The 27,582-nt window shown below is 42.3% G+C and overlaps 1 protein-coding gene across 18 annotated transcripts in view; it reads right to left on the reverse strand.

Annotated features, from left to right (window-relative positions):
* The window catches only part of PTPRS (protein tyrosine phosphatase receptor type S), a 565,376-nt gene that overhangs the window by 215,119 nt on the left and 322,675 nt on the right, over positions 1-27,582 (reverse strand). For 11 of the 18 annotated variants that reach the window (XM_040322493.1, XM_040322436.1, XM_040322492.1 and 8 more), the window contains 4 exons: positions 19,283-19,870; positions 18,657-18,754; positions 12,479-12,732; positions 3,727-3,817 (listed from right to left, as the gene is read on the reverse strand). In XM_040322493.1, coding sequence (XP_040178427.1) covers positions 3,727-3,817; positions 12,479-12,732; positions 18,657-18,754; positions 19,283-19,870 — 1,031 coding nt within the window. The remainder of the gene's footprint in view (positions 1-3,726; positions 3,818-12,478; positions 12,733-18,656; positions 18,755-19,282; positions 19,871-27,582) is intronic. The other 7 variants (XM_040322494.1, XM_040322495.1, XM_040322491.1 and 4 more) reach the window with 2 other exon arrangements.

The following is a 27,582-nucleotide window of genomic DNA, read 5'->3' on the forward strand; positions in this document are numbered from 1 at the left end:
TGGAAATGTATGGATGTAAGGCCTTGTAAGGCCTTGTTCACATGTACTGAAGTGTACACCCGTGCAAATGCCGTGTTTGCCCACACAGGGATGCACAAGCATTCCGTGCATCCCCTTGCAGGCAATCACATGCATGTTAATTTGAACACAGCGCCTGCTCCCCAACTGACAGCTGTGCAGCCATGAATGTAGCAGTGTGAGTTTGGGGTTGTGCACTCACATGGTTGTCAAATTGCTGTGCACCCTCTCTGTTTCAAATTACATTAATAGGACTGGGGGTCATTCCCATGCAGGCAAACACAGCATTCGCACAGGCTTGAACTTAAGTATATCTGTGTGAATGAGGCCCTCGACATTTGTGCAGGTCCACGTTCCTGAACACATGCTGTCTGCCTTCGGGGACGCATGCTCTTACATGGCTGTCAAATTAGGCTGTATCCGTGCAGCTGCTGTATCTCAACTAATATGAATGGGCCTGCCTACACGGGGATGCACCTGTGCATCCTCGTGTGGGCAAACACGGCCTTTCATGTGAATATGCTTACGTGCATCCATTAATATGAGGCCTAAGTACAGGAAAAAAAACAATTGAGCAACAATTGTTAGTCAGAGACCCTATCACAAATGCCAGAAGACACATCCAAGGGGGCAGAGACTATTATGTGATACATTTTTTCACCAAATATTTTTTCTTTCCTGAACTAAGCATTTATCTCATTTCCATGGGCGCAATTAAACTCCAGGCAGAAATAATATACACCATTTATTCCAGGTATGTTTGCTTTAAAATCGTTAAGTTTACATAGAAATAGCCTAAATAGCTGATTCTGTCCTGATATTAGCCTTCTGTATATCATGCATATCAGAACTCACACTGGGAGAAAGAGGAAGCAGTCATAAAGCTGGGTATACACTAGTAACATTTTGAATGAAAATGTGTATGAAAATTCGAAGAACAATATTGTTTAAAAGTAGCTCAAGATTTCATTTGTTTTACTAAATGAAAAACACATTTAACTGTTAGAAAACCGTACATTCAAGAAAAACTTTTCAACCACAATGATGAGAAAATTCAAAGGAGCAGGATGGAAACAAATGTTGATTTAACCCCAATGATTAGAAAAATAACCAAACAACAAAAAAATTATGAACAAAATTCTACTAGTGTATATCCAGCTTAAGGCTGTCATTGACCACTGGGCTTCCACTGTTGACATCAATTTAGCTTCAGCTTTTGCGATCAATTCGAGTCAGTTGGCATGTACATTTGGCAAGAAGTTGACCTTCTTCTAACCTGCTTCAAGCTGATTTTGCATACTCACAGACTTAGGCCCCGTACACACGACCAGTTTCCTCGGCAGAATTCAGCTTCCGACCGAGTTTCTGGCTGAATTCTGCCGAGGAAACTGGTCGTGTGTACAGTTTCGGCCGAGGAAGCCGACGAGGAGCTCGACGAGGAAATAGAGAACATGTTCTCTATTTCCTCGTTGTTCTATGGGAGCTCTCGTCCCGCCGAGCTCCTCGGCGGCTTCAGGGCTGAACTGGCCGAGGAACTCGATGTGTTTGGCACGTCGAGTTCCTCGGCCGTGTGTACGAGGCTTCAGATGGAAATGTAAAACTTGAAATGAACAAATCCCATTTACACAGGCCACACACATGTTTTCAGAGGAGAAAGAAGTGCATAGCATCATAGCTGCTTCTCCTGATCACTGGCTGGGGCAAGTTGCTGGTAAACCTGCAATGCCAGTTTGCAACAGAAAAGGGAAGTGTCCAATCTGACTGTGCTATCAGGAAGGTGTGCCTTCAAATTATTTTTTAAATAGTTAAATTACCATATTTATCAGTGTATAACGCGCACAGGCGTATAACACGCACCCCAATTTTAAGAGGGGAGTTTAAGGAAAAAAAAATTCACAGCCCTCTTTACAGTACACAGCCCACCTCCCCAGTACACAGCCCCCCCCCATTCATTATACGCCCCCCCCATCCAGTACACACTCCCCATCCATTATACAGCCCCCTTCCCCAGTACACAGCTCCCATCCATTATACATTCCCCCATGCAGTACACATCCCCCTATTTAGTACTCAGCCCCCCATCCATTATACATCCCCCCATCCAGCACACAGCCCCCCATCCATTATACATCCCCCCATCCATTATACAGCCCCCCTCCCCAGTATACAGCCCCCATGCATTATACATCCCCCCATCCAGTACACAGCCCCCCATCCATTATACATCCCCCCATGCAGTACACATCCCCCTATCCAGTACTCAGCCCCCCATCCATTATACATCCCCCATCCATTATACATCCCCCATCCATTATACATCCCCCCATCCATTATACAGCCCCCCTCCCCAGTATACAGCCCCCATGCATTATACATCCCCCATCCATTATACATCCCTCCCATCCAGTACACAGCCCCCCTGCACTCCCAGAAGACCCCCAGTCTCCTGGGACAGTGCTGCCAGCATTCTCTACAGTTAAGAAAAAAAAATCACTGTCAGCCCCTTTCACACGGCTCCTCATGTGTCACTCCCATTGCAAAACGAAGCTTCCATATACCTCAATAGCTCCGTTTTTTTCACTGACCTGGTCACATGACTGCTCTCCTCTGATTTTACACAGATGGTCATGTGACCGCTCTCCTCCTCCAATCAATGCTACAATCAGAGGAGGAGAGCAGCTAGAAAAAATGGAGCTATGGCGATATTTACAAGCTTCGTTTTACAATGACACTGACACAGGAGGAGCGGTGTAGAAGGGGCTGGCAAGTGACTTTTTTTTCTCAACTTTAGACTATGCAGGGAGCATTGTTCCAGGGCCATGGGGGGTGAACCGCCCGATCCCCGCCCCTTTTGGTAAAACATGATATCGGCGTATAACACGCAGGCAGTGTTTACCCTCTGTTTTCAGAGGAAAAAAGTGCGTGTTATACGCCGATAAATACGGTATATGTATTTCAACTGTGTATTTAGCAGTCTGCCTGTAGTTCAGTATTTAAAAGATTACCTAAAATTTACTTTCTTATAAAAGTTTAATCTCTAAAACTATGCAACCAACAATGGTTAACAAAAATAAACCTTTTAATACCAAAAAATTTAAATAATTCTCCACTGTAAGAGAAACTAAACATGTTTCTTCAAATGACATTCATAGTGGATAGTGCTACAAATATGTAGCATATGCAAAATAAATAATTTACAATTATCAGCTACATTTACCTGTAAGATTTTTTTCTGTGGATTGAATAACTGATAGCTGCCTAAGTGGTACTGTATGTTTTATTTATTTTTTACTCCATTACAAGTATTAAAACAATAAAATTTGTCGGAATGTGACAGACATTTGTCATTTTAAAACATCACTATATTAATATGTACTGTATATCAACAAGTCATGGTCCTCTGCATCTGCAACTATTGACAATGAAAAATACTACTGTGCATAAGACTGTTTCCAAGTTGTTGGCACTCAAAAAAATTTTTTTTTACAAATATGGCAAGAACTAGGTAAACATAATTGCTGATTGGCTAGTGTCAATAGGCTTCATAGTCAAATCCAGTGTGCTTCTGACACCAGAATTCATTGTAGGTACATTTCATTTGCCTTGCTTCAAACTGCTTTTGCATTCCTATAGACCTTTATGGGGCAGAAAACAGTTCTCAACTTCAACTAATTCCTGTTGACACTAGTCCTATATAAGTTTACTAACCTGCTCTAAATCCATTTCTTCGGGGCTTCCCCAAGGGTTTAGAAATTGCCCACGCAGTTTCCTCAAAGGTACTACTACAATATAGTAATGCCTGAAAAAAAAAGAAGAAGGTGAACCTACAAAGATAAAGCTTTTGTAAGCTGTTATAAAAATGCATGGTATAATTTATTCTAAAAACACAGCATGCATTCAAACCATGTTTACATATATAAATGTATTCACTACAAACCAGCTTTTTCAAAATATAAAACATTCATTTATTATAAATAATAAAACATGACTATAAACATATGCAAAATTTCCTAAAGCCATACAGACCTTGCAAAATCAAAAACAGAAACCAATAACCATAAACTTCAGACGCAGGAGGACGCACCACACGACTCACACATGCGCAGTAGGGAACCGGGCAGTGAAACCGCAATGCTTCACTTCCTGATTCCCTCACTGAGGATGGCAGTGGGGGCAGCCGAGAGATCTGCCGACATCGCGGGCACCCTGGACAGGTAAGTGTCCATTTATTAAAAGTCAGCAGCTGCAGCATTTGTAGCTGCTGTTTTTAATATATTTTTTTTAGGTGGACTTTTACTTTAATCAGGTGCTATTTTTCCCATTTGGGACCAAATAATCACATTACATTCCTCCACAGTTCCTCTGGTGTTTAGTGGTGCCAATCACAGTGTAAATATTACAAGGACATAAACCATCTCCAAAAGTGTAACGCATAAACCATCTATTGTTATTAAAAGATAAAAACATAAATATAAGCTCAAGAAGTTTGGCATTTAATTCAGTGTCCTATATCATTCTTGCTGGCTCCTAATGTGTTTCAGTCAATTAGCCATCATCAGGGGCTAGCAGTGAGATATTAACATTAAAAATAACATGTTTACAAAAAGTTTATACTGTCTGTATAACATATGCAACCACTTCGTACTCTACATGTTTTGCTCAAAGAGCTTCTTTAGGAGATTTGACAGTGTTGCAAGAAGTTTTTATGTACTACAATACCCATCGGCATTACCAGCTTTTTCAGGGGGCCCTGAAGCTTTGGTATCCTCTCCCAGCCACAACTATGTACCAGAGAATGACCCTTATATTACTAGGCATGAGCCGAACACCCCCTGGTTCCGTTCGCAGCAGAACATGTGAACAGGCAAAAACTTTGGTGGAACATGCAAATACCGTTAAAGTCTATGAGACACAAATGTGAAAAATCAAAAGTGCTAATTTTAAAGGTTAATATGCAAGTTATTGTCAAAAAAAGTGTTTGGGGACCTGGGTCCTGCCCCAGGGGACATGTATCAATGCAAAAAAAAATTGTAAAAATGCTTAATAATAACCCCCAGATCTCGCCCCCACCCATGTGAATTGGTATCAGGATACATTAAAAAAAATTGGCGCAAGGTTCCCCTTAATATCCATACCTGGTATGGAATTTGGGGGGACCCCCACGCATTCTTTTAAAAAAAAAAAATTCAATTACTTTTATCTGTATTGCCAGGACCCGACAATTCATTATAGCCGCGAGTAGTTTAAATTACTTTTTTTACTTAAGAAATTTTATTTTGTGCAGAGACTGTTCTAAACACGGGAAAAATGCGCCACTTTACAAGCATACTATAGACACCCCCAGGTACAAAATTTAAATGATTATTTAACTTTTATTGTTTCACTTTAAGCATTATTAAAATCACTGCTCCAAAAAAAACGTCAGTTTTTAAAACTTTTTTTGCATTGATACATCAGGTCCAGGACCAGGTCCCCAAACACTTTTTATGACAATACCATGCACATAAGCCTTTAAAATAAGCACTTTTAATTTTTCATGTTAGTGTCCCATAGACTTTACCGGGGATTCGCGGCTTTCAAATTTTCCCCGAACTCAGCATATTGTTCGGCCCGAACTTATGCTCGGGCCGAACCGTTTGCCCATCCCTATATATAACTACTGTTAAGCTATTCCAGATACTTGGCTTAAAAAAAATTCTGTTCCCTTGACAGGAAAAAAATGCTCATACTGAGCATTTTTTTGTGCAGAGTTTAGGCAAGTTTAGGAGAGATTGTGCTTTTTCAGCCAGAAAGCTACAATCAGAATTAGGGTCCCATGTTAAAGCTTTGCCAACATTATGACCGCACACTGTAACCGGATGCTTTAGTATAAAGTTGTGAGTGTATCAACTGAACAGCTGGAATAAGAAACCAACATCCCTGAACTTATAAGCAATATTGCTAAGGCAGCTAAATATTTATATAAAGAGTTCAATATAATTTAAAGTGGTTCAAAAGGTCGAAGGTTTTTTACTTTCATGAATTCTATGCTCTCTATCTCCTCATTGGCTGAGACACAGCAGCAAGAGCCATTGGCTCCCACTAATGCCAATCACAGCCTGTTAGGAGCTTGAGTGCCCCCATAGCGAGAAGTTTGCTATGGGGGCTCTCAGCAGGGGGAGGAGCCCAGAGAGCCTGGGGGACCCAGGAAAAGGAGGATAGGGACTGCTCTGTGCAAAACCATTGCACTGACCAGGTAAGTATATCATGTTTTTTTTTCCTTTAACAGTATATTTCTAAATATGATGCAAATGGGAAAGTTCTCTGTGGTTTTGGGAAGTGTGATGTTTATAGTACATTTTATTATGTGTAATAAAAGAGTTGTGTAATAAAAGACCTGGTGTAAGAAGGGGGGATTTGGGTTTCTAGAACAATTGGCTGACTTTTCATTGGGGTACAACCTATATGCTAAAGACGATTTGCACCTAAATGGAAGGGGGTCTGCTGTATTGGGGGGAGAAGTTTATGGGAAGGCAGGAGGAGTATTTAAACTAGGATTGAGGGTAGGCTGAATAAGATTATAATGGGTCAGACAGGTCAGACAGGGGTCGGTCCCTATTGGTGGGCGGAATGGGGAAGGATGAGGGGAGGGCTATGGCAGATTGGAAATTGTATTATTTGCACTGAAATAAAAAATATGCAAAATACATGGCCAAAATGTGACAAAGTATTTGTTCACCAATGCCAGAAGTCTGCCAAGTAAAATAGGTGACTTAGATGCTTTGGTGCATGAAGAGAACTATGATTTAATTGGTATTGCTGAATTTTGGCTTTATTCTTGACATGGCTGGGCTATTAATATTCCTGGCTATGCTCTCTTTCGGAAAGACAGAATAAAACAGAAGTTTGGTGGTGTATGTCTGACTCAGACTCAGCTCCTTGCACAGATAGAAAGAGCTGCAAAGACTGGGACAGTAATAATAATGGGGGATTTTAACAACCCAGAAATTGACTGTAATGGCACTGCAGGAACAGTTAAGGGGCAACAATTTTTAAATCTACAAGACAATTTTATGGTCCAGTTCATAGAGGGGCCAACTAGAAATGATGCTCTGCTCGACCCGATAATCTCAAACCACGCAGAGCTTATTACTAATGTTCATATAAAAGAACATTTGGGTAGCAGTAACTATAACATGATTTCATTTAATATTAACTGTATGCAACAAACACTTACTGGAAAGATAAACACTTTTTTCCCCCAAGGATGAGGGCTGCTCTCAAAGTCTTATGCCTTGTACACACGACCATTTTTCTCGTCAGGAAAAAAAACAAAGTTTTTCCCGACGCGATTCCTCTCCAGCCTGACTTGCATACACACGTTCATGCAAAAAAACGTCCGACCAAAGCGCGGTGACGTACAACGACGGGACTATAAAAGGGAAGTTCCTTTCAAATGGCACCACGCTTTGGGCTGCTTTTGGGCTGCATACTTGATTCTGAGCATGCACGTTTTTTTTCCCCTCGGAAAAGCATACACACAACCGTTTTTCGTGACGAGAAAAAAACTGATGGGAAAATCAACGAGAAAAAAGAGCTGGTATCAATTTTTTTGCGGTCAGTTTTTCATAGAGAAAACTGCTAAGGAGCATACACACGACTGGTTTTCACGACCAATATAAAAAATATAAAAAATTGCAGTTTTCTCATTGTGAAAACCGATCGTGTGTACAAGGCATTTGACTGGGAGGGAATATTGGCATTGATGAACACAAAACAAAAATGGGAATTCTATAAAAAGTCTTTATGTGAACACACTGGTCAAAGAGTTTAAAATGTGGCTCACAAAAAACTTAAAAAAAATAAAGGAACACTATTATTGTTTAAATGTTACAAAAGAATATAACATAATATGTAAAAAGGAAATTAAGGCTTCAAAAATGAAGGAGAGATTGCAAAAGATAGTAGGACAAAACATTCTTCAAATATATTAATAGTAAAAAGGTGAGGTCTGAGAATGTTGGCCCTATACAAAATAATCTAGAGTGGGTGACTGGGGACAAAGAGAAGTCAAATTAATAAATACTTTCTTCAGTTCTGTGTATACAAAGGAGCATTGGTAGAGCTCATGGCCATAAATGGGGATGGTATTGACACAGACCCAAATGATCTACAATGGCTCAAAAGTGATATGGTCCATAAATATTTAGACAGCATAAAGGTGTATAAAGCACTAGGTCCAGGTGGCAAACACTCACAAATCCATAAAGAATTGAGCTCTATCATTTCAAAGCCATTGTTTTTCATTTTTAGGGACTCTAAATACAGGAATAGTACCACTGGATTGGCGTAACGCCAATGTAGTGCCTATATTTAAAAAGGGATCAAAGTCTTCACTAAGTAATTATACAGTGCCTTGAAAAAGTATTCATACCCCTTGAAATTTTCCACATTTGTCATGTTACAACCAGAAACATAAATGTATTTTATTAGGTTTTTATGTGATAGACCAACAAAAAATACCACATAATTGTGAAGTGGAAGGAAAATGATAAATGTTTTCATTTTTTTTTACAAATAAATATGTGAAAGGGTCATTTGTATTCAGCCCCCCTGAGTCAATACATTGTAGATCCACCTTTTGCTGCAATTACAGCTGAAAGTCTTTTTGGGTATGTCTCTACCAACTTTGCACATCTAGAGAGTGAAACTTTTGCCCCCGATCTTCTTTGCAAAATAGCTCAAGCTCTGTCAGATTAGATGGATAAACCGCAATTTGCAAGTCTTGCAACAGATTCTCAATTGGATTTAGGTCTGGACTTTGACTGGGCCATTCTAATACATGAATATGCTTTGATCTAAACCATTCCACTGTAGTTCTGCTGTATGCTTAGGGTTGATGTTCTGCTCTGAGGTGAACCTCCGCCCCAGTCTCAAGTATTTTGCAAGTTCTCTAAACAGGTTTTCTTCTAGGATTGCCCTGTATTTGGCTCCATCTGTCTTCCTATCAACTCTGATCAGCTTCCCTTCCCTGTCCCTTCTGAAGAAAAGCATCCCCTCAACATGATGCTGCCACTACCGTGTTTCACGGTGGGGATGGTGTATTTAGGGTGATGTGCAGTTAGTTTTTCGCCACTCATAGCGGTTTGCTTTAAGGCCAAAAAGTTAAATTTTGGTCTCATTTGACCAGAGCACCCTCTTCCACGTTTGCTGTGTCCCCCACATGTATTCTTGCAAAACTGCAAATGAGACTTCTTATGGCTTTCAACAATGGCAATTTCTGAAGTGGCTAATAGTTGTCCTGTGGACAGATTCTTCCACCTGAGCTGTAGATCTCTGCAGCTCCTCCAGAGTTAACATGGGCCTCTTGGCTGCTTCTCTGATTAATGCTCTCCTTGTCCGGCCTGTCAGTTTAGGTGGACGGCCATGTCTTGATAGGTTTGCAGTTGTGCCATACTCTCCATTTTCGAATGATGGATTGAACAGTGCTCTATGAGGCCTCGTACACACGACCGAGGAACTCGACGGGCGAAACACATCGTTTTGCTCGTCAAGTTCCTTGTTAGGCTGTCGAGGAACTCGACATGCCAATTTTCTCCATTCCCGTCGAGGAAAAAGAGAACATGCTCTCTTTTTGGCTCGACGAGTTCCTCGACAGTTTCCTCGTCTAAAAATGTACACACGACCGGTTTCTTGCTGGTTTTTGCCGAGAAACTTGGTCGTGTGTACGAGGCCGGAGATGTTCAAAGCTTGGGATATTTTTTTATACCCTAACCCTGCTTTAAACTTATCCACACCTTTATCCCTGTCCTTTGGCCTTCATGATGCTGTTTGTTCACTAAGGTTCTCTAACAAACCTCTGAGGGCTTCATAGAACAGCTGTATTTATACAGAGATTAAATTACACACACATGGACTCAATTTACTAATTGGGTGACTTCTAAAGGCAATTGGTTCCACTAGATTTTAGTTAGGGGTATTAGAGTAAGCGGGCTAATACAAATGCATGCCACACTTTTTACATATCAGTAAAAATAATTGAAAACCATTTATCATTTTCCTTCCACTTCACAATTATGTGCCACTTTGTGTTGGTCTATCACATAAACTCCCATTAAAATACATTTACGTTTTTGGTTGGAACATGACAACAATAAAGAAAATGTAAAGGGGTATGAAAAAATGTTCAAGGCACGGTAGACCTGTTATTTTAACTTCTATGGTTGGAAAGATACTGGAGAGTTTAAAAGAAAAAAACGCATTGATGAGTTCTTGCTGGAAAAAAATATTATTAGCAACAGACAGCATGGAGTCATGAAAGACAGAAGTTGTCAGACAAATCTGATTTATTTTTATGAGGAAGTAAATAAAACCCCTTTCACATTGGGTCACTTTGCAGGCGCTATAACGCTAAAAATAGCACCTGCAAAGCAACCTGAAACAGCCGCTGCTGTCTCTCCAGTGTGAAAGCCCCGCAGGGTTTCACACTGGAGCAGTGTGCTAGCAGGACAGTAACAAAAGTCATCTTTGGAGCGGTGTGTGTATACCGCTCCTGCCCATTGAAATCAATGAGCAATGCGGCTATACCACCCGCAAAGCACCTTTGAGACGCTTTGTGGTGGTTTTAACCCTTTCTCGGCCGCTAGCAAGGGGTAAAAGTGCAGTGAAATTTACTGTAAAGAGCCGCCAAAAATAGCGGCGCTTTACAGCCGACGGCCGTCCCCACCCCAGTGTGAAAGGGGCCTTAGAAAAAGGAGTGGAGGTGGACTTGTATACTTAGATTTTACAAAAGCAAAAGCATTTGACACAGTTTTCCCAGACAAAGAAGTGGCTGTGGACATAGTAAACTTGGATTTTGCAAAAGCGCTATACACAGTTCCCTACACATGGCTAATGTGTGAGGCCCCGTACACACGACCGAGTTTCTCGGCAGAATTCAGCCAGAAACTCGGTCGGAAGCTGAATTCCGCCGAGAAACCCGGCCGTGTGTACACTTTCGGCCGAGGAAGCCGACGAGGACCTCGGCGAGGAAATAGAGAACATGTTCTCTATTTCCTCGTTGTTCTATGGGAGAACTCGGCCCGCCGAGCTCCTCGGCGGCTCCAGGACTGAACACGCCGAGGAACTCGATGTGTTTGGCACGTCGAGTTCCTCGGCCGTGTGTACGGGGCCTAAGGTAAAGTCTACAGGCTTGGAAAAATCAGTAAGTAAATGGATAGCAAACATAGTTACATAGTTGGTCAGGTTGAAAAAAGACACAAGTCCATCCAGTTCAACCAAACTGTCTGAAAGACAGAATTCAGAGAGTAGTGGTTAAAAATTCATATTCTGAATGGTCTAAGTTTATTAGTGGTGTACCAAAAAAGTTCAGTGATAGGAACATTACTTTTTAATATAATTATACATTATATAGGGTCTGGTAATCAACTTGGGGACAACCAGCCTGTCAGATTTTTCATGGGATTCTCGCTATCCCACCAGGAGAACACAATAGCTCAGGTTACAGGAAAGAAAATGGCACCATCTATCTACAATCTATGCCGGCTTTAGTATTCCTGGAGCAGTGAAGGATACCAATTTTATACTTTTTACATGTTTGCACTTTAAAGATTTGTTATTGCATTAAATATATAGATTTGTAATCTACATATTTAATCTCCCAACAACTGCGAAGACTCTTAAATCAAGCTGAAAACAACTGAAAAAAACACAAAGAATCAAGGCTGCTTGATTCATTTCCATGTGCTGAAGGAATTAAGTTCAGTAACAGAGATCACATATAGCTTATTGACCGGTCAGCTTCACAAGACTAATATATTCATATGTTCATATGCAAGTCATTTTCAGATGTTCGGTATTCTTCTAATGTGATATATATGGATTTGTACTACGGAGCTTCTGGGACTGATCAGAGTGATTCTCTGTGTGAGCGCTGACCATTCAGAATCAATCTGATCACGCCCTGCAGAAAGAAAGGGAAGAAGAGTAGGGATTTCAAATCCCCAGAGTGCTAGGGGGAGTGTAGAGTGTAATGCCGCGTACACACGATCATTTTTCAGCATGAAAAAAACGTTGTTTTTCAAAAACGTCATTGAAAATGATCGTGTCCGTGTGTGGGCTTCACATCATTTTTCAGGTTCTGAAAAACGACGAAAACGAACAAGCTGCATTTTTTAACATCGTTTTAAACACCGTCGTTCATGCTGAAAAATTATCGTGTGTACGCGGCATTAGTTCACATTTTCATCTTTGTGAAAAGGTGAACTTACTTTTTGAGCTGTGTAAAATGCACATACACAAGCACACATACAAGCATATATCAAATAGAGATACTCCTGAAACATAATTCCATATATACATAATTTGTTTAGTTGTATGTGTACTTCAGAAAATAATAATACACTCTAACATTAACATTTTTAGATATTATTTTACAACATAAAGGTATAGACAAACAAAGAACATGTATTGGAGTATTTACCTCACTGATTCAGACATTTCCACATCTGGCAGAACTACTGTAATGCTACCATCTAGTTGCGCCTTTGCATTTACCAAAGGTTTCACACCCAGCATGTTAGGAGCTGTGCGGACAGCGACATTCTGCTGAAGACCACTCAAGGAGTTTCCATGATTGGTAAGCGTAAAAGTATAATGTGTTTTGGGTTTCAGGTTTGTAATTAACTTCTTTGTTGTCCGTCCATCTACATCCACTGTCTGCATATTATACTGAATCTTGAGCAACAAAAGAGCACAGCATGAACAACAAACATTAAAGAATATACAAATAATAATTACTTTTAGCTGACACTACACACAAGCCAACAACATGAATTTATGTCCTATTATCTTAAATGTTATCCACCAAAAGTGAAAAGCCTTTGTGTCACAAAGGCAAACAGGATGTTTAGTGACTAGTGATAGTTGTTAACATCTCAGCTCTCTGATGGGCTGAGGTACATGGAATACCTATGTAAACTTGGTGCTTTCTAAGACTAGATCTAAAATGTGACCCAACCCCACACATGGCTAATTTGACAGCAGTTTGGAAGGAGACAGATCAATCTTACAGCTTGTCTCAGCTCAGAGGACTTTCCTGAGACAAGGGGAATGCTGAGGTGGGCTCTGAAACTCTTACTTGAAACTAACCTGCACACAAAGTTGCTAACTCCCCATGAACTGGTAAGAGTGGATAAAGAGCTGAACTGACACAAAGTTAAAAGACACATGTAGGAGGTAAAAGAAAAAAAAACCTGGTTAGATATACAGTAAAACAACTGAATATTCACTTCACCTCGTTATCAAAAAAGTGAGTAAATGAACAAATTTAAATGCAATTTACTGCTTTGAATCGCCATGAAATTCAGTCGTTTTGAATCGAGAAGTTACAGAATACGATTATTTTCGACCTATGAACTTAAAAGGTATATGTACTAAAGTTCAGGCTGCTGGACTGTAACAGAACTCTCCTGCATGTAATTTTAGTGACTTTACAATCTTCGTAAATGCTCCAAAACCCAATCTGCCAACATACTCTTGGGCTACTTCCACCTCTCCTAAATGAATGCATTGCCTCATTGATAATAGTGTGGCACACAGTTGAACCAAAGTTGAAACATGCAAAACTAAAGAGTCGTTGGGGTACTCTGTAACTAAAGTAAATACAGCCACATGCCTATAATTTAGCTGCTGGTGTTAAATTATTACCTGTACTAACTTTGGAACAGGTTCATGTTTACTATTGTCATTTTTTTAGCACAAAAGAGAGGACCTGGTATAGGGCACCTGTGATCGCTCGTGACAGAGCAAGAACCGGGATCTGTGTGTGTAAACACACAGATCCCGGTTCTCTCAGAGGAGAGGAGACTGATCGTGTGTTCATACAATGTATGAACATCGATCTCTCTCTCCTCCTTGTAAGTCCCACCCCCCACAGTTAGAACACACCTAGGGAACACAGTTAACCCCTTGATCGCACCCTAGTGTTAACCCCTTCCCTGCCAGTGATATTTATACAGTAATCAGTGCATTTTTATAACACTAATCGCTGTATAATTGTAAAAATCTGTCAAAAGTGTCCGATCTATCCTTCGCAATAACGCAGTCCCGTTACAAATCACTACCATTACTATGTTGTTGTTTTTTGGGGGATATTTATTATAGCAAAAAGAAAAAGATACTGGCCCGGATTCAGATACCTTCGCCTATCTTTAGGCGGGCGTAGCGTATCTCAGATACACTATGCCGACGTAAGTTTGAGCAGCAAGTTGTGTATTCACATACAACTTGCGCTTAAACTTACGGCGGGGCAGTGTAACTGGACCGGCGTAAGCCCGCCTAATTCAAAATAGGCTGGTTGGGGGCGTGTACTATGTAAAATAGTCCTGCATGCACGTTTTTGACGTTTTCAACGAACAGCGCATGCGCCGTCCGTGGACATATTCCAGTGCGCATGCTCCAAATGACGTCGGCAAATCGTCATGCTTTCGACGTGAACGTAAATTACGTCCAGCCATATTCGCGAACGACTTACGCAAACGACGTAAAAAATTCAAAACTCGGCGTGGGAACGATGGCCATACCTAACATTAGCTACTCCTCATATAGCAGGGGTAACTATACGCCGGAAAAAGCCAAACGCAAACAACGTAAAAGAAAAGCGCCGGGCGGTCTTTCGTTTCTGAATCGGCGTAAATACTAATTTGCATATTCCTCGCATAAAAATACGGAAGCGCCACCTAGCGGCCAGTCTGAAATTGCAGCCTAAGTTACGACGGTGTAAGACACTTACACCTGTCGGATCTTAGGAATATCTATGCGTAACTGATTCTCTGAATCAGGCGCATAGATACGACCGACCACACTCAGAGATACGACGGTGTATGAGGAAATACGCCGTCGTATCTCTTTTCTGAATCCGGGCCATTGTGTTTTTTTCAAAATTGACACTCTTTTTTGTTTATAGCGCAAAAAATAAAAACCGCAGAGGTGATCAAATTCCACCAAAGAAAGCTCTATTTGTGGGGAAAAAATAGGCATCAATTTGTTTGGGTACAGCGCCACACTACCGCCCAACTGTCAGTTAAAGCGATGCAGTGTCAAAACGCAAAAAATGGCCTGGTCATTGAGCAGCCAAATCTTCCGGGGATGAAGTGGTTAAATGTCTATTACTTGAACAACTAGTCAAAAACCAGTTTGTAAATCAGTGAGCTGATCTGCATAGCTGAGCAACAAATTACTGTGCCTATAAAGGGAATCTGGAGACTATGGGCCATATTCTCAGAGAAGTTACGATGGAGTAAGTCAGATACTCCATCGTAACTCCCTTTTTAGGCCAGTGTATCTATGCTCCTGATTCTCAGAATCATTTCTGCATAGATACACTTAAGATCCGCCATCTGTAAGTCACTTACACTGGCGGATCTTAAATGCAATGACGCCGGCCGCCGCTAGATGGCATTTACGTGAAGGAGTCATTTGCATATTCAAATGATCCTTCTACGCCGATTCCCGAACGAGTTCGCGTCGCGTAACCGTCGCTAACGTCGTTTGCGTAAGCGGAAACTTACCCCTGCTATATGAGGGGTAAGTTTCCGCAAGTCTCGCGTAGGCCATGTTACGGATGGCGTCGGGTCCCCGTCATGTTTTTTCGTCGGGTACGTCGTTTACGTAAGTCGTTCTTGAATACGACTTTACGTCAATGACGCACACGTCGGCGTCATTGACGTTTTCCGCCGAGAACTGGAGCATGCGCACTGGGCTTTTTGCAGCCCGGCGCATGCCCAGTTCTTTCGCATCGGGGGCGCGCTTCATTTAAATGGAAGACGCCCCCTTGGAGATCCGCCAGGCTACGCCGGGACACTTACACTCCGCTGTCCCAACTTATGGAGCAAGTGGTTGGGGAATACAACACCTGCTCCAGTAAGTTGGGACAGCGGAGTGTAAGTGCCCTAAGCGAAGCAGGCGGAGGAGCACAGAATTCAACATACTTAGGTAGATTCACGTAGGGGCGCCTAACTTTAGGGCGGCCTAGCCTAGCCTTTTTAGGCTACACCGCCGTAAATTAGTTAGGCTAGTAGTGATTCTCAAACCACTTACCTGCTAATTTTCAGCGGCGTAGCCTAAAACGAGCGGGCGTAAGGGCGCCTAATTCAAATGACTTGGAGGGGGGCGTGTTGTATGGAAATGAGGCTTGACCTCACGTTTTTTGACGTTTTTGGATACTGCGCATGCGCCAGGAGACTACATTTCCCAGTGCGCATTGCGGCTAAGTAGGCCGTACGGGCCTATTGATTCCGACGTGTACGTAAACTACGTAAATCCCGATTCGCGGACGACTTGCGCAAACGACGTAAAAAATTCCAACCTCGTGGCGAGAACGGGGGCCATACTTAACATTGTTAGTCCACCTTATAGGTGGAATAACTTTAGGCGGCCTATCCCTTATGTAAACAACGTAATGCGACGGTGTAGGCCTGGCGTACGTTCGTGAATCAGCGTATCCCCTCATTTACATAATCTACACCGGCCACAATGGAAGCGCCATCTAGCGGACAACCGAAACATTGCAAGCTAAGATAGAACGGCGCAAGCCGGCCTATCTTAGCTTTGTTTAAGTGTATCTCTGTTTGAGAATACACTTAAACAAACGCTGGCGTAGATTCAGAGTTAGGTCGGCTTATCTACTGATAAGCCGGCCTAAGTCTTTGTGAATCTACCTAACTGTACCCAGGATATAGGCAGACACCTTGGCACTGACAAATTAGGCTCAGGTCTATGAATGCGGAACTTAATACATTTTTAACAGTTGGAATACTCAAAAGTATTACTTGGTTTATATTTTTTGTAACCCACAATGTTGGGGTGTTTTTTCTTTAAAGAGACCCTGTTACCAACTTTAAAAATGGCAGGTAAAAATTACAAAATTTGTGTTTACTTGCAGTGTTTCCCTTTTTCATAGATCATTTTTTATTTGCTTACAATTAGCCTTTGAGATTGCAAGAAAATGTGACTATGCAGTTCCCAAGCACAGCTATTTTTCTTCTTGCAGTCACAGTCTTCTCCTCTTCTAACAGTGTCCAATTACTCTCTGTCATCCACCCCTCCCCTCACCTCCCTACATAACCCTTTATTAAGCTGCCCTGGTAGGCGCTAAAAGAAAAACGATAAAAGGTCCATTGAGTGACAACCCTGATTTTGTTGGGGCTGCTGATATCACATCCAAAACGTAAGTGCTCAGCATCAGGCCCCATACACACGAGAGGATTTATCTGCAGATACGGTCCAGCGGACCGTATTCGCGGATAAATCCTCTCGAGGATTTCAGAAGATTTCTATGCGATGGCGTGTACACACCATCGCATTGAAATCCGCGCTGAAATCCTCTGGCGATGACGTGTCGCGCCGTCGCCGCTATTATGACGCGGCGACGGCGCGACGCTGTCATATAAGGAATTCCACGCATGCGTCAAATCATTACGACGCGTGCGGGGAATCCCTTTGGACGGATGGATCCGGTAAGTCTGTACAGACGAGCGGATCCATCCGTTGGAATGGATTCCAGCAGATGGATTTGTTGTGCATGTCAGCAAATATCCGATCTGCTGGAATCCATCCCAGAGGAGATTTCTCCGCGGAAACGGATCCGCTGGCGTGTACACACCATAGGATCTATCCGCAGAAACCCATTTGCTGGGATTTATCTGCGGATGGATTCTATCGTGTGTATGGGGCCTCAGTCTTCGGGTATTTAGATTTCCACATATGCAAGCTTTCAAGCATACAAAATGTTAAATACACATATATTATGGGAATATTTTTGTTGAAATTAACGGTCTGGTGACAGGGTCGCTAACTTTTTCTTGTATCGTAAGTGGTTCACATAATTTACCAGTTCATCAGGGAATGGATAATACCCTTTTCTTTTAAAGTCACAGAAACAAGTCAGTTGTGCATTATTCCCTCTAATGCCAACATCCCCATTTGGGTGATGTGGGCATATGTCCATGTATTGGGGCTTTCTTTGGGCCTATTATACTGTGTTATATGCCTGTTATGTATTTCTTGTGCTATGAAGGCTGTTCCCTGTTGACTGTAACATGTGCTTTGCTGAAGAGCAAAATGAAAAATAGATAAAAAAAACTTTGAATACAAAGCTCAATGCCCAGCACTGACCTGATGTTTTGGGCCCAAAAACTTTCTTGAGACACTGTACTGGTCCTGAAATGTTTATTAACAGGTATCTGCATGATGTGGGGCTCTCATGTTCTTGGTCTTTTAGCCCCTGGTATTCTAGCCTGAATGACTGATTGGTTGCTATTATTCAATAAAACCCCTTTTTTAATAAAATAAAAAAATACATAAGAAAAAAACTGGTGTACTGGGTGATATTAAATCTCTGCTTAATTAAAGTTTGGTAAAAGGGATATTATACAGTATGTTTCTATTAAAGCTGTTGCCCGTCTCTCCGTCATCTAAATTTTTTTTTTTTTATTTGCCAAGATTCCCAGACTTCTTGACCAGGGTGGAAATGATCCATGAGGGGAAAATCCTGTTCTTGAAAATGCTTGGTACTTTTTATGGAAAGAGGAACTTCCCTGTACATTCATTTCACCAGACCAAAGAACCTTTTTAGTAAAAGATATGATCCATCCTAATACCTTGTATGGTGTTATTGAGTTGTAATTTTCAGGAAACTCCCAACTAAGGAGAACAGAAGTCTTTGTTACCATTCTGACCTTGAAATTTTTTGGCATTACTGAAAAACAGCAAAGACAAAAGAAAGATTACCAGAACAAGTTATTAAAACAGAAAATTCCATTGTGAAACCAGTGTTTATGAAATGTGTGAAAAGAAAAACTGAGTTAGTATTCTTTTTTGTAAGCTACAATCATCTCTACAAACCCACACTTTGCTTCATGACTCTAAAACCAGAAATGCCATTATGATACTACTAAATGGATTAGTTAAACAAAAAAAATATTTAGGTATGAAATATGTAAACAAGTATATTTTAAGGCACATATTAAAAGGAAGGTGACAGAGAAGGCATCCCACCTTGAATGCCACTGGTGGACCCAGAAACCCAAGAGAAGTGTCTTAACTAGACTTTAAGAAAAGAAAAAGCACTTACCTGACCATACTTTCAGATTCACTCAGTTAATAGTAAAATAAAAAAAAATACCATTCCAATTATTACAGTCACACTGGAGCTGGAGGATTCGGGCGCTGTTTGCTTTCAAGAACCAAAACTAAAAGCCAAGGAAATAAGACTGATAAGGCCTACCTTGATTTAGATGAAAAGTGCGGTACTGGACACTTGGACTGTAAGGCCCAGGCCCTTTACTGGTGTGTGCACGTATTTTGACTTCATACACAGTGTTAGGCTTCAGATTGCTCAGCAAGCAAGAGCTTTGAGAAGATGGTAGGTCCAATTCCAACACTTTTTCAGGAATTTCAGCAACCCAGTAGGCTACTGTATACTTGGTGATATCCCCATTCTTTTCGGCCAAAACAGGAGGCAGCCAGTTTAGCTGGATAGTTACAGAACTGATATTGCCAGGCTCAATCAATAGAGGGTAACCTTTAGGTGCTTCCCCTGGTATGGCAAACTCTTTTACAGCTTCCTCACTAAAGCCCGCCCGGCCTTTGACCGCCATTTTAAAACTGTATTTTGCTCCTTTATGGACATTGGTGGCTGTGTATGTCTTTTGTTGAGGTCCAAACTCTAGTGTTGATAAAACTTTAGCATCATGGCGCCCAAACTGTAGGCGGTACCCTAGGATGTGCTCAACTGACTCACTTGGTGGTCCCCATTGTAATTGTAGGCTGCTCTCCGATGTCTGATGCACAGAAAAGTCAGGTTTTCCAGGAACTATAAGAAGAAAATTGAAAAAAAAAAAAATACCTGATGCATTTTATAATTACTAGTTAACAATACACTCTAATTACCACTTTCCTCTACAGGCAAACGAATCTCAACATCTGAATGCACGTGGCCTATTAGAGGGTATGCACATTTAAATGCTTATTAAAATTAGAAAAACTAAGCACACTTCTACCACTTGATCCAACTAGAGATGTTGTTTTACACAAAAGATCACAATAAATGTTTGATCTTAGAACATATGTTATAACAAGGAAACCCATATAAACATATTAGGTTGTATTCCAGAACAATTATGTGAAGTAACAAGGTGATCTGGTTGTTAAAAATGTAACATAGAACATTAGTCTATAAATAAATGGCTTACAATTTACAAATACATTTAAAAGTTTGTGCTCAAATGTATACATGTCTATGAAAAAAGGACAATCCACTCATGTTTAAACAGTATAAAGTACACAATATGACAGTGTATTAACTAGTTAAGGACCGCCGCCCGACTAAATACGTCGGCAGAATGGCACGGCTGTGCATATGGACGTACAGGTATGTCCCCTTTAAGAAGCCCAGCCGTGGGTCGTGAGCGCACTGGCGACCCGGTCCTGAGCTCCGTGACCGCGCCCGTGGGACCCGATCGCCACCGGTGTCCCGCAATCGGGTCACAGAGCTGAAGAACGGGGAGAGGTAAGTGTAAACAAACCTCCCCCCGTGCTTCCTAGTGAGCCTGTCACTGATTGTCTGTTCCCTGTCATAGGGAATGACGATCAGTGATGTCACACGCCCAGCCATGCCCCCCTACAGTAAGAAACACACATTAGGGAACACTTAACCCCTTTAGCGCCCCTACAGGTTAACCCCTTCATTGCCAGTGTCATTTTCACAGTAATCAGTGCATTTTTATAGCACTGTTTGCTATAAAAATGACAATGGTCCCAAAATAGTGTCAAAAGTGTCCGATGTGTCTGCCATAATGTCGCAATCACGATAAAAATCGCTGATCGCCGCAATTACTAGTAAAAAATAAATTATAAATAAAAATTCCATAAAACTATCCCCTATTTTGTAGATGCTATAACTTTTGCGCAAACAAGTCAATAAACGCTTATTTCAATTTTTTTAACCAAAAATATGTAGAAAAATACGTATCGGCCTAAACTGAGGAAAAAAAATATATTTCTATATATTTTTGGGTGATATGTATTATAGCAAAATGTAAAAAATATAGTTTTTTTTCAAAATTGTCGCTTTATTTTTTTTTTATAGCGCAAAAAATAAAAACCACAGAGGTGATTAAATACCACCAAAAGAAAGCTCTATTTGTGGGAAAAAAAGGACATCAATTTTGTTTGGGAGCCACGTCGCACGACCGCGCAATTGTCAGTTAAAGCGACGCAGTGCCGAATCGCAAAAAGGGGCCTGGTCCTTTAGCTGCATAATAGTCCGGGGCTTAAGTGGTTAAAGTTAGGGTTGAGTAAACCCGAACTGTAAAGTACTTTTGGGTTTTTGGTACCCGGACCCGAACCCGAACAATTTACTGTAAGTTCGGGTTCGAGTTTGGGTTTGGCAATGTAACGGTGCGCTGCAGGGCAGCCAATCAACATTTGTTTTACTTGTGTGACCTAGAAGCCATCACAGCCATGCCTACTAATGGCATGGCTGTGATTGGCCAATGCAGCATGTAGTGGTGCAACATATCACAGTTGACCCGTGATCCGAACGGGTCACCCCCTTCGGATCGGCACACACTGTGATCCGCGGATTGCCGCGGCTCCGAAGCCACGGCCATAACATTAGGAAAGGCCACGGCCTCGGCCTAGCTCCGGAGCCGCAGCCATAACATTAGGAAAGGCCGCGGCTTCGGCCTAGCTCCGGAGCTGCGGCCATTTTGGTACACCCGGTGGCCGCCCTCCTCTCTGTTTACACCCACAGAGGAGGAGGAGCCCGCACTCGTAGGACACACCGTTGGGAGTCATACTACTGGGGGTGTCTGGCTGTACTACCTCTGGGGGGGGTCTGGCTGTACTACCTCTGGGGGGGGGGTCTGGCTGTACTACCTCTGGGGGGGGGGGGTCTGGCTGTACTACCTCTGGGGGGGGGTCTGGCTGTACTACCTCTGGGGGGGGGTCTGGCTGTACTACCTCTGGGGGGGGGGGGTCTGGCTGTACTACCTCTGGGGGGGGGTCTGGCTGTACTACCTCTGTGGGGGGGGTCTGGCTGTACTACCTCTGGGGGGGGGGGGGGGTCTGGCTGTACTACCTCTGGGGGGGTCTGGCTGTACTACCTCTGGGGGGGGGGTCTGGCTGTACTACCTCTGGGGGGGGGGTCTGGCTGTACTACCTCTGGGGGGGGGTCTGGCTGTACTACCTCTGGGGGGGGGGTCTGGCTGTACTACCTCTGGGGGGGGGGGTCTGGCTGTACTACCTCTGGGGGGGGTCTGGCTGTACTACCTGGGGGGGAGGGTCTGGCTGTACTACCTCTGGGGGGGTCTGTCTGTACTACCTGGGGGGGGGTGTCGCGGAACTACCTCTGGGGGGGTCTGGCTTTACTACCTCTGGGGGGGTCTGGCTGTACTACCTCTGGGGGGGTCTGTCTGTACTAACTGGGGGGGAGTCTGTCTGTACTACCTGGGGGGGTCTGTCTGTACTACCTGGGGGGATGTCTGTACTGAGAGAGGTGTCTGCACCGAGGGGGTTCTTTACTGATGGGAGGGGGGTTGATTCCATTTTTTTTATGCACCGGGTGACACCAACCCTGGTGACGCCACTGCAGTGGGGGAGATGTGGATATTACAGTGGTGGGGGTGTGGATATTACAGTGGGGGGATGTGGATATTACAGTGGGGGGATGTGGATATTACAGTGGGGGGGAGAGGTGGATATTATAGTGGGGTGAGATATGGATATTACAGTGGGGGGGGGGATGTGGATATTACAGTGGGGGGGGGGGAGATGTGGATATTACAGTGGAGGAGAATTTTATTTTTTTTGCCGATCCGAAAAATGATCCGATCCGTGACTCCTGGTCCGAGGAACGATCCGAACCGTGAGTTTTTTGATCCGTTGCACCCCTAGCAGCATGTGACCCAGCATGTGACCCAGCCTCTATATTAGCTAGAGGCACATAGCACAGCACGTCACTCTGCTTTAGATAGGGTAGGGAAAGGCTGCTGCTCTGAGGGAGAGAATTAGATAGGAGTCAGACTGTCCTGCTTCAGAAATCAAATTACTCAGCGATCTACATATGTGCAAGTCACTCTGCATTAGATACTTTAGGGAAAGGTTCCTGGTTTTGCTTGTAGGGAGAAAAATACATAGGAGTCAGTCCTGCTTCAGAAATCAAATTACACTAGCACTGCATATGTTACCGTGAGATACACTCTTTAGATACTTTTCTTCTATTGTGCTATTCAAAAAACATCCATTTAGGGCAAAAAAAATAAAAAATGTGCAGTGTTTCCACCATATCTGTACGTGTGCGATAAACACTGTAGATACTGTTCTTCTATTGTGCTATTCGAAAAACACCCTTGCAGTGTTTCCTCCAGTGTTTGCAGTGTTTCCTCCATATCTGTACGTGTGAGAGAAACACTTTAGCTAGTGTTCTTCTATTGTGCTATTCAAAAAAAAAATACATTTAGGGCAAAAAAAATATTTTGCAGTGTTTCCTCCAGTGTTTCCTCCATATCTGTACGTGTGAGATAAACACTTTAGCTAGTGTTCTTCTATTGTTCTATTCAAAAAACACCCATTTAGGGCAAAAAAAAATATTTTGCAATATTTCCTCCATATCTGTACGTGTGAGATAAACACTTTAGCTAGTGTTCTTCTATTGTGCTATTCAAAAAAAAAAAAACATTTAGGGCAAAAAAATATATTTTGCAGTGTTTCCTCCATATCTGTACGTGTGAGATAAACACTTTAGCTAGTGTTCTTCTATTGTTCTATTCAAAAAACACCCATTTAGGGCAAAAAAATATATTTTGCAATATTTCCTCCAGTGTTTCCTCCATATCTGTACGTGTGAGATAAACACTTTAGCTAGTGTTCTTCTATTGTGCTATTCAAAAAAAAAAAACATTTAGGGCAAAAAAATATATTTTGCAGTGTTTCCTCCAGTGTTTCCTCCATATCTGTACGTGTGAGATAAAAACTTTAGCTAGTGTTCTTCTATTGTTCTATTAAAAAAACACCCATTTAGGGCAAAAAAATATATTTTGCAGTGTTTCCTCCAGTGTTTGCAGTGTTTCCTCCATATCTGTACGTGTGAGATAAACACTTTAGCTAGTGTTCTTCTATTGTGCTATTCAAAAAACACCTATTTAGGGCAAAAAAAATATTTTGCAGTGTTTCCTCCAGTGTTTGCAGTGTTTCCTCCATATCTGTAAGTGTGAGATAAACACTTTAGCTAGTGTTCTTCTATTGTGCTATTAAAAAAAAAACCTTTAGGGCAAGATCCTACATTTGAGAAATATGAGGAAAACGTCAAATAAGGGACGTGGCCGCGGTCGTGGTGCTGCTGGTGGAGCTCCTGTTACAGGGAGAGGACGTGGTTGATCTGTGCCAGCTACAAGCACAAGTGAAACACCTTTCTCAGGTGCGAGTAGGCGACAGAGCCTGCAGCGGTATTTGGTGGGGCCTAATCCAGCTCTACGAATGTTGAGGCCAGGAGCAGAACAGGCGGTAGTAGATTGGGTTGCTGACAGTGCCTCCAGTTCCTTCACATTGTTTTCCAACCAGTCTTGTGCTGAAAGCTCAGAGTTGGCGCCTGCAGCCGATGTCCACCATCAGTCTTTCACCTCACCCCCTTGCAAATCAGCCAAGCAGTCTGAGCCCCAAATCATGCAGCAGTCTCTTCTGCTTTTTGATGAGTCTGTTAGCATGTGTTCCCAGGGCCATCCACCTAGCCCAGCCCCAGAAGGGGAAGAGATTGAGTGCACCGATGCCCAACCCCTTATGTTTCAAGATGAGTACATGGGTACATGGGTCCCGAACCCAGACTTTTTTTCGAAGTTCGGCCGAACCCGTCAAACCTGAACATCCAGGTGTCCGCTCAACTCTAATTTAAGTGTTTTGTAGGAATGTAGTATAATATGGGTGTCATTTTGTAAACATATAATATTTACCAGGTAAAGTCACCATTTCCCATGAATACCCCCTCAAGTTTAATTACCATCTATAGCCTGGTAAACATGCTTGTGGTTAACATACACAAGAAAGCATATTTTTGTGCCAACATCCACTGTTTATGGTTATGAATTACAAAAGTCATATTTTCTGAAAATAACTTTTGTATGATGGTCAGTTCATAATGTCTAAATATGGCCACATCAATATTTTACTTATTTAAAGTAATATTATAGGCTCACTTGTTTTTAGCAAGAATAAAAAAAAAAGAGGTTTATACTTGCCTACTTTGTGTAAGGATATTCTACAGAGCCGCTTGCTATGGGAACACATGTGCATAGAAACACACAGCACAGCTCAATCCTGCCTCCCCCTCACTGATGCCAATGGCTCCCGCTGCTGTTTGTCTTGTGAGACCAGGTAAAGAGACCAGCGCTACTGCAGACAGGCACAGCAGTGGATCAAGGGGGGAAGAAACAGGCAGTGAAAGGTATTTTACCTTAGTGCAGGTAATGCATTAACCATTTGACCTCCAGAAGATTTACTCCCCTTCATGACCAGGCCATGAAAATTAAAAAATTGTAAAAACAGAAAATTGTCATGTCGTGCGACACTGAACCCAAATTATTTTGGTGGTATTTGATCACCTCTATGTTTTTTCGCGCTATAAAGCAAAAAATACCAACAATTGTGAAAAAAAAAAAAAAATCTATATATATTTACAACATATCCAATAAAAAAATGTAAAAAATCAAATTTCTTCATAAATTTAGGCTAATATGTATTCAGCTACATATTTTTGGTAAAAAATCCCAATAAGCGTATATTGATATTGGTTTGCGCAAAAGTATTAGCGTCTACAAACCATGGGATCCGTTTTTTATTTTTATTTTTTTACTCGTACATCATTTGACGGGCACAATTTAAAGCTATGCAAACAGAGGAGGGAGACCGTAGTTGTCCCCTCTGTTGCGGAGCGGGTGTACAGTGTTTGGGTTTTGTTTGTGTTGCAGGGCGGGTATGGTGTGTTGAACAGCTGGTTTTGCCTGTGTCTAAGGGCGGGTTACAACACAAACAAAACCCGCCCTTCAACACGACCATAACCCACCCTGCAATAGAGAGGTACAATCTGACAACTACAGTCTCCCTCCGCTGTTTTCATAGCTTTCAATTGTGCCCGTGAAATGGTATCTCTTGTCTAAAAATGCCTCCTAAGGTGTGTGCATGCGCCATGGTGACGTCACACCAGCTGATCCGGAAATCAGCTAGCGTGGCCTTCCATACTGCGCATGCGGGACACTATTCGATAGAACACCGGCATGCCATCCTGTAAACTGCACCAGCTGCTTACTGACACAGTGGAGCTAGAGCTGCAGGATCACATGACTGGATTGCAGCAGATTCAAAAAGGTAACTACACAGAATTTGTTTACACAGGGTATGGAGGAGAGGTAGGAGGTGGTGGGAGGTAATGTTTTTTTAAGATTAGTTATTGTCAAGCTTTTCTTCCACTTTAAAAAGTAAACATTTTTACATGAACAATGAGAACTGTGGAATCACACCCTGCTTCAAAGCACCTACACTGCAAACTATGATTACACATCACAAACCCATTGATAGTGAAACACAGAAATGGCACATGTAATGTTGTACGTAGCATGAAATGCCAGATCCTACAAATACAATATTTATCAAAACATTATGTACCAGGAAGAACACACAAAAACAAAAAACATATTCTTAACCCCTTCCCGCCAAGCGTACACATATATGTGGCCACACAGAAGAGGGTCTTTATCTTTGGGGCCCAAAAAAGTGCGTTACTGTTTTTGTGCTGAGAGCGTGCAGCTCAGTGCCCTTCCAGCACAGAGAACCAGCTGTCGCAGACAGCTCTGGGTTTCATACCAATGATCAGGAACTATGAGGACCAATTCCCAATCACTGTTTGTGCAGGGGCGTGTCCCAACTGGAGGATAAGGGCCCTTTCACACGGGGCGGATCAGTAATGATCCGCCCGTGAACCTCCGTTTGCTCAGCAGGGAATGGCTCCGTTAATCCCCGCTGAGCCGTCGGATGACAGGGCGGTCCCCGCACACTGTGCAGGGACCACCCTGGCTTTTCTCTGCTCTCCCCTATGGGGGGATCGGATGAACACGGACCGTCTGTCTGTGTTCACACGATCCAATGACAGATGGAAAAATAGGGGTTTCCTCTGTCTGCAGAATCGGAGGAATGCGGAACCGGGCGAGATTGGGTGTCAGTGGATGTTCATCCGCTGACACCCGCAATCTCATAGGGACCAATATATGTCCCTTTTTCATCCATACACGGATGAATGAAAAAGCGGACATACAGTCCGCCCGTGTGAAAGGGCCCTAACTGGATTTACAAATTAAAATCCTTTGTCCCTCACGATATGAATGTGGACTGGGACATTAATGCCTTTATCAATAACACTTGACCCAGCCTTCTGTCGTCACTTTCTATAAGTCTAGAGGGACATTTTTGTACTAACAAGGTAGCTTAGGCAATTTACAGGTTCTTTGTAGTTATCTTTTTCTATACATTTTTTACATT

Source organism: Rana temporaria, chromosome 1, assembly GCF_905171775.1.
Source record: "Rana temporaria chromosome 1, aRanTem1.1, whole genome shotgun sequence".
Classification (NCBI taxonomy): Eukaryota; Metazoa; Chordata; class Amphibia; order Anura; family Ranidae; genus Rana; species Rana temporaria.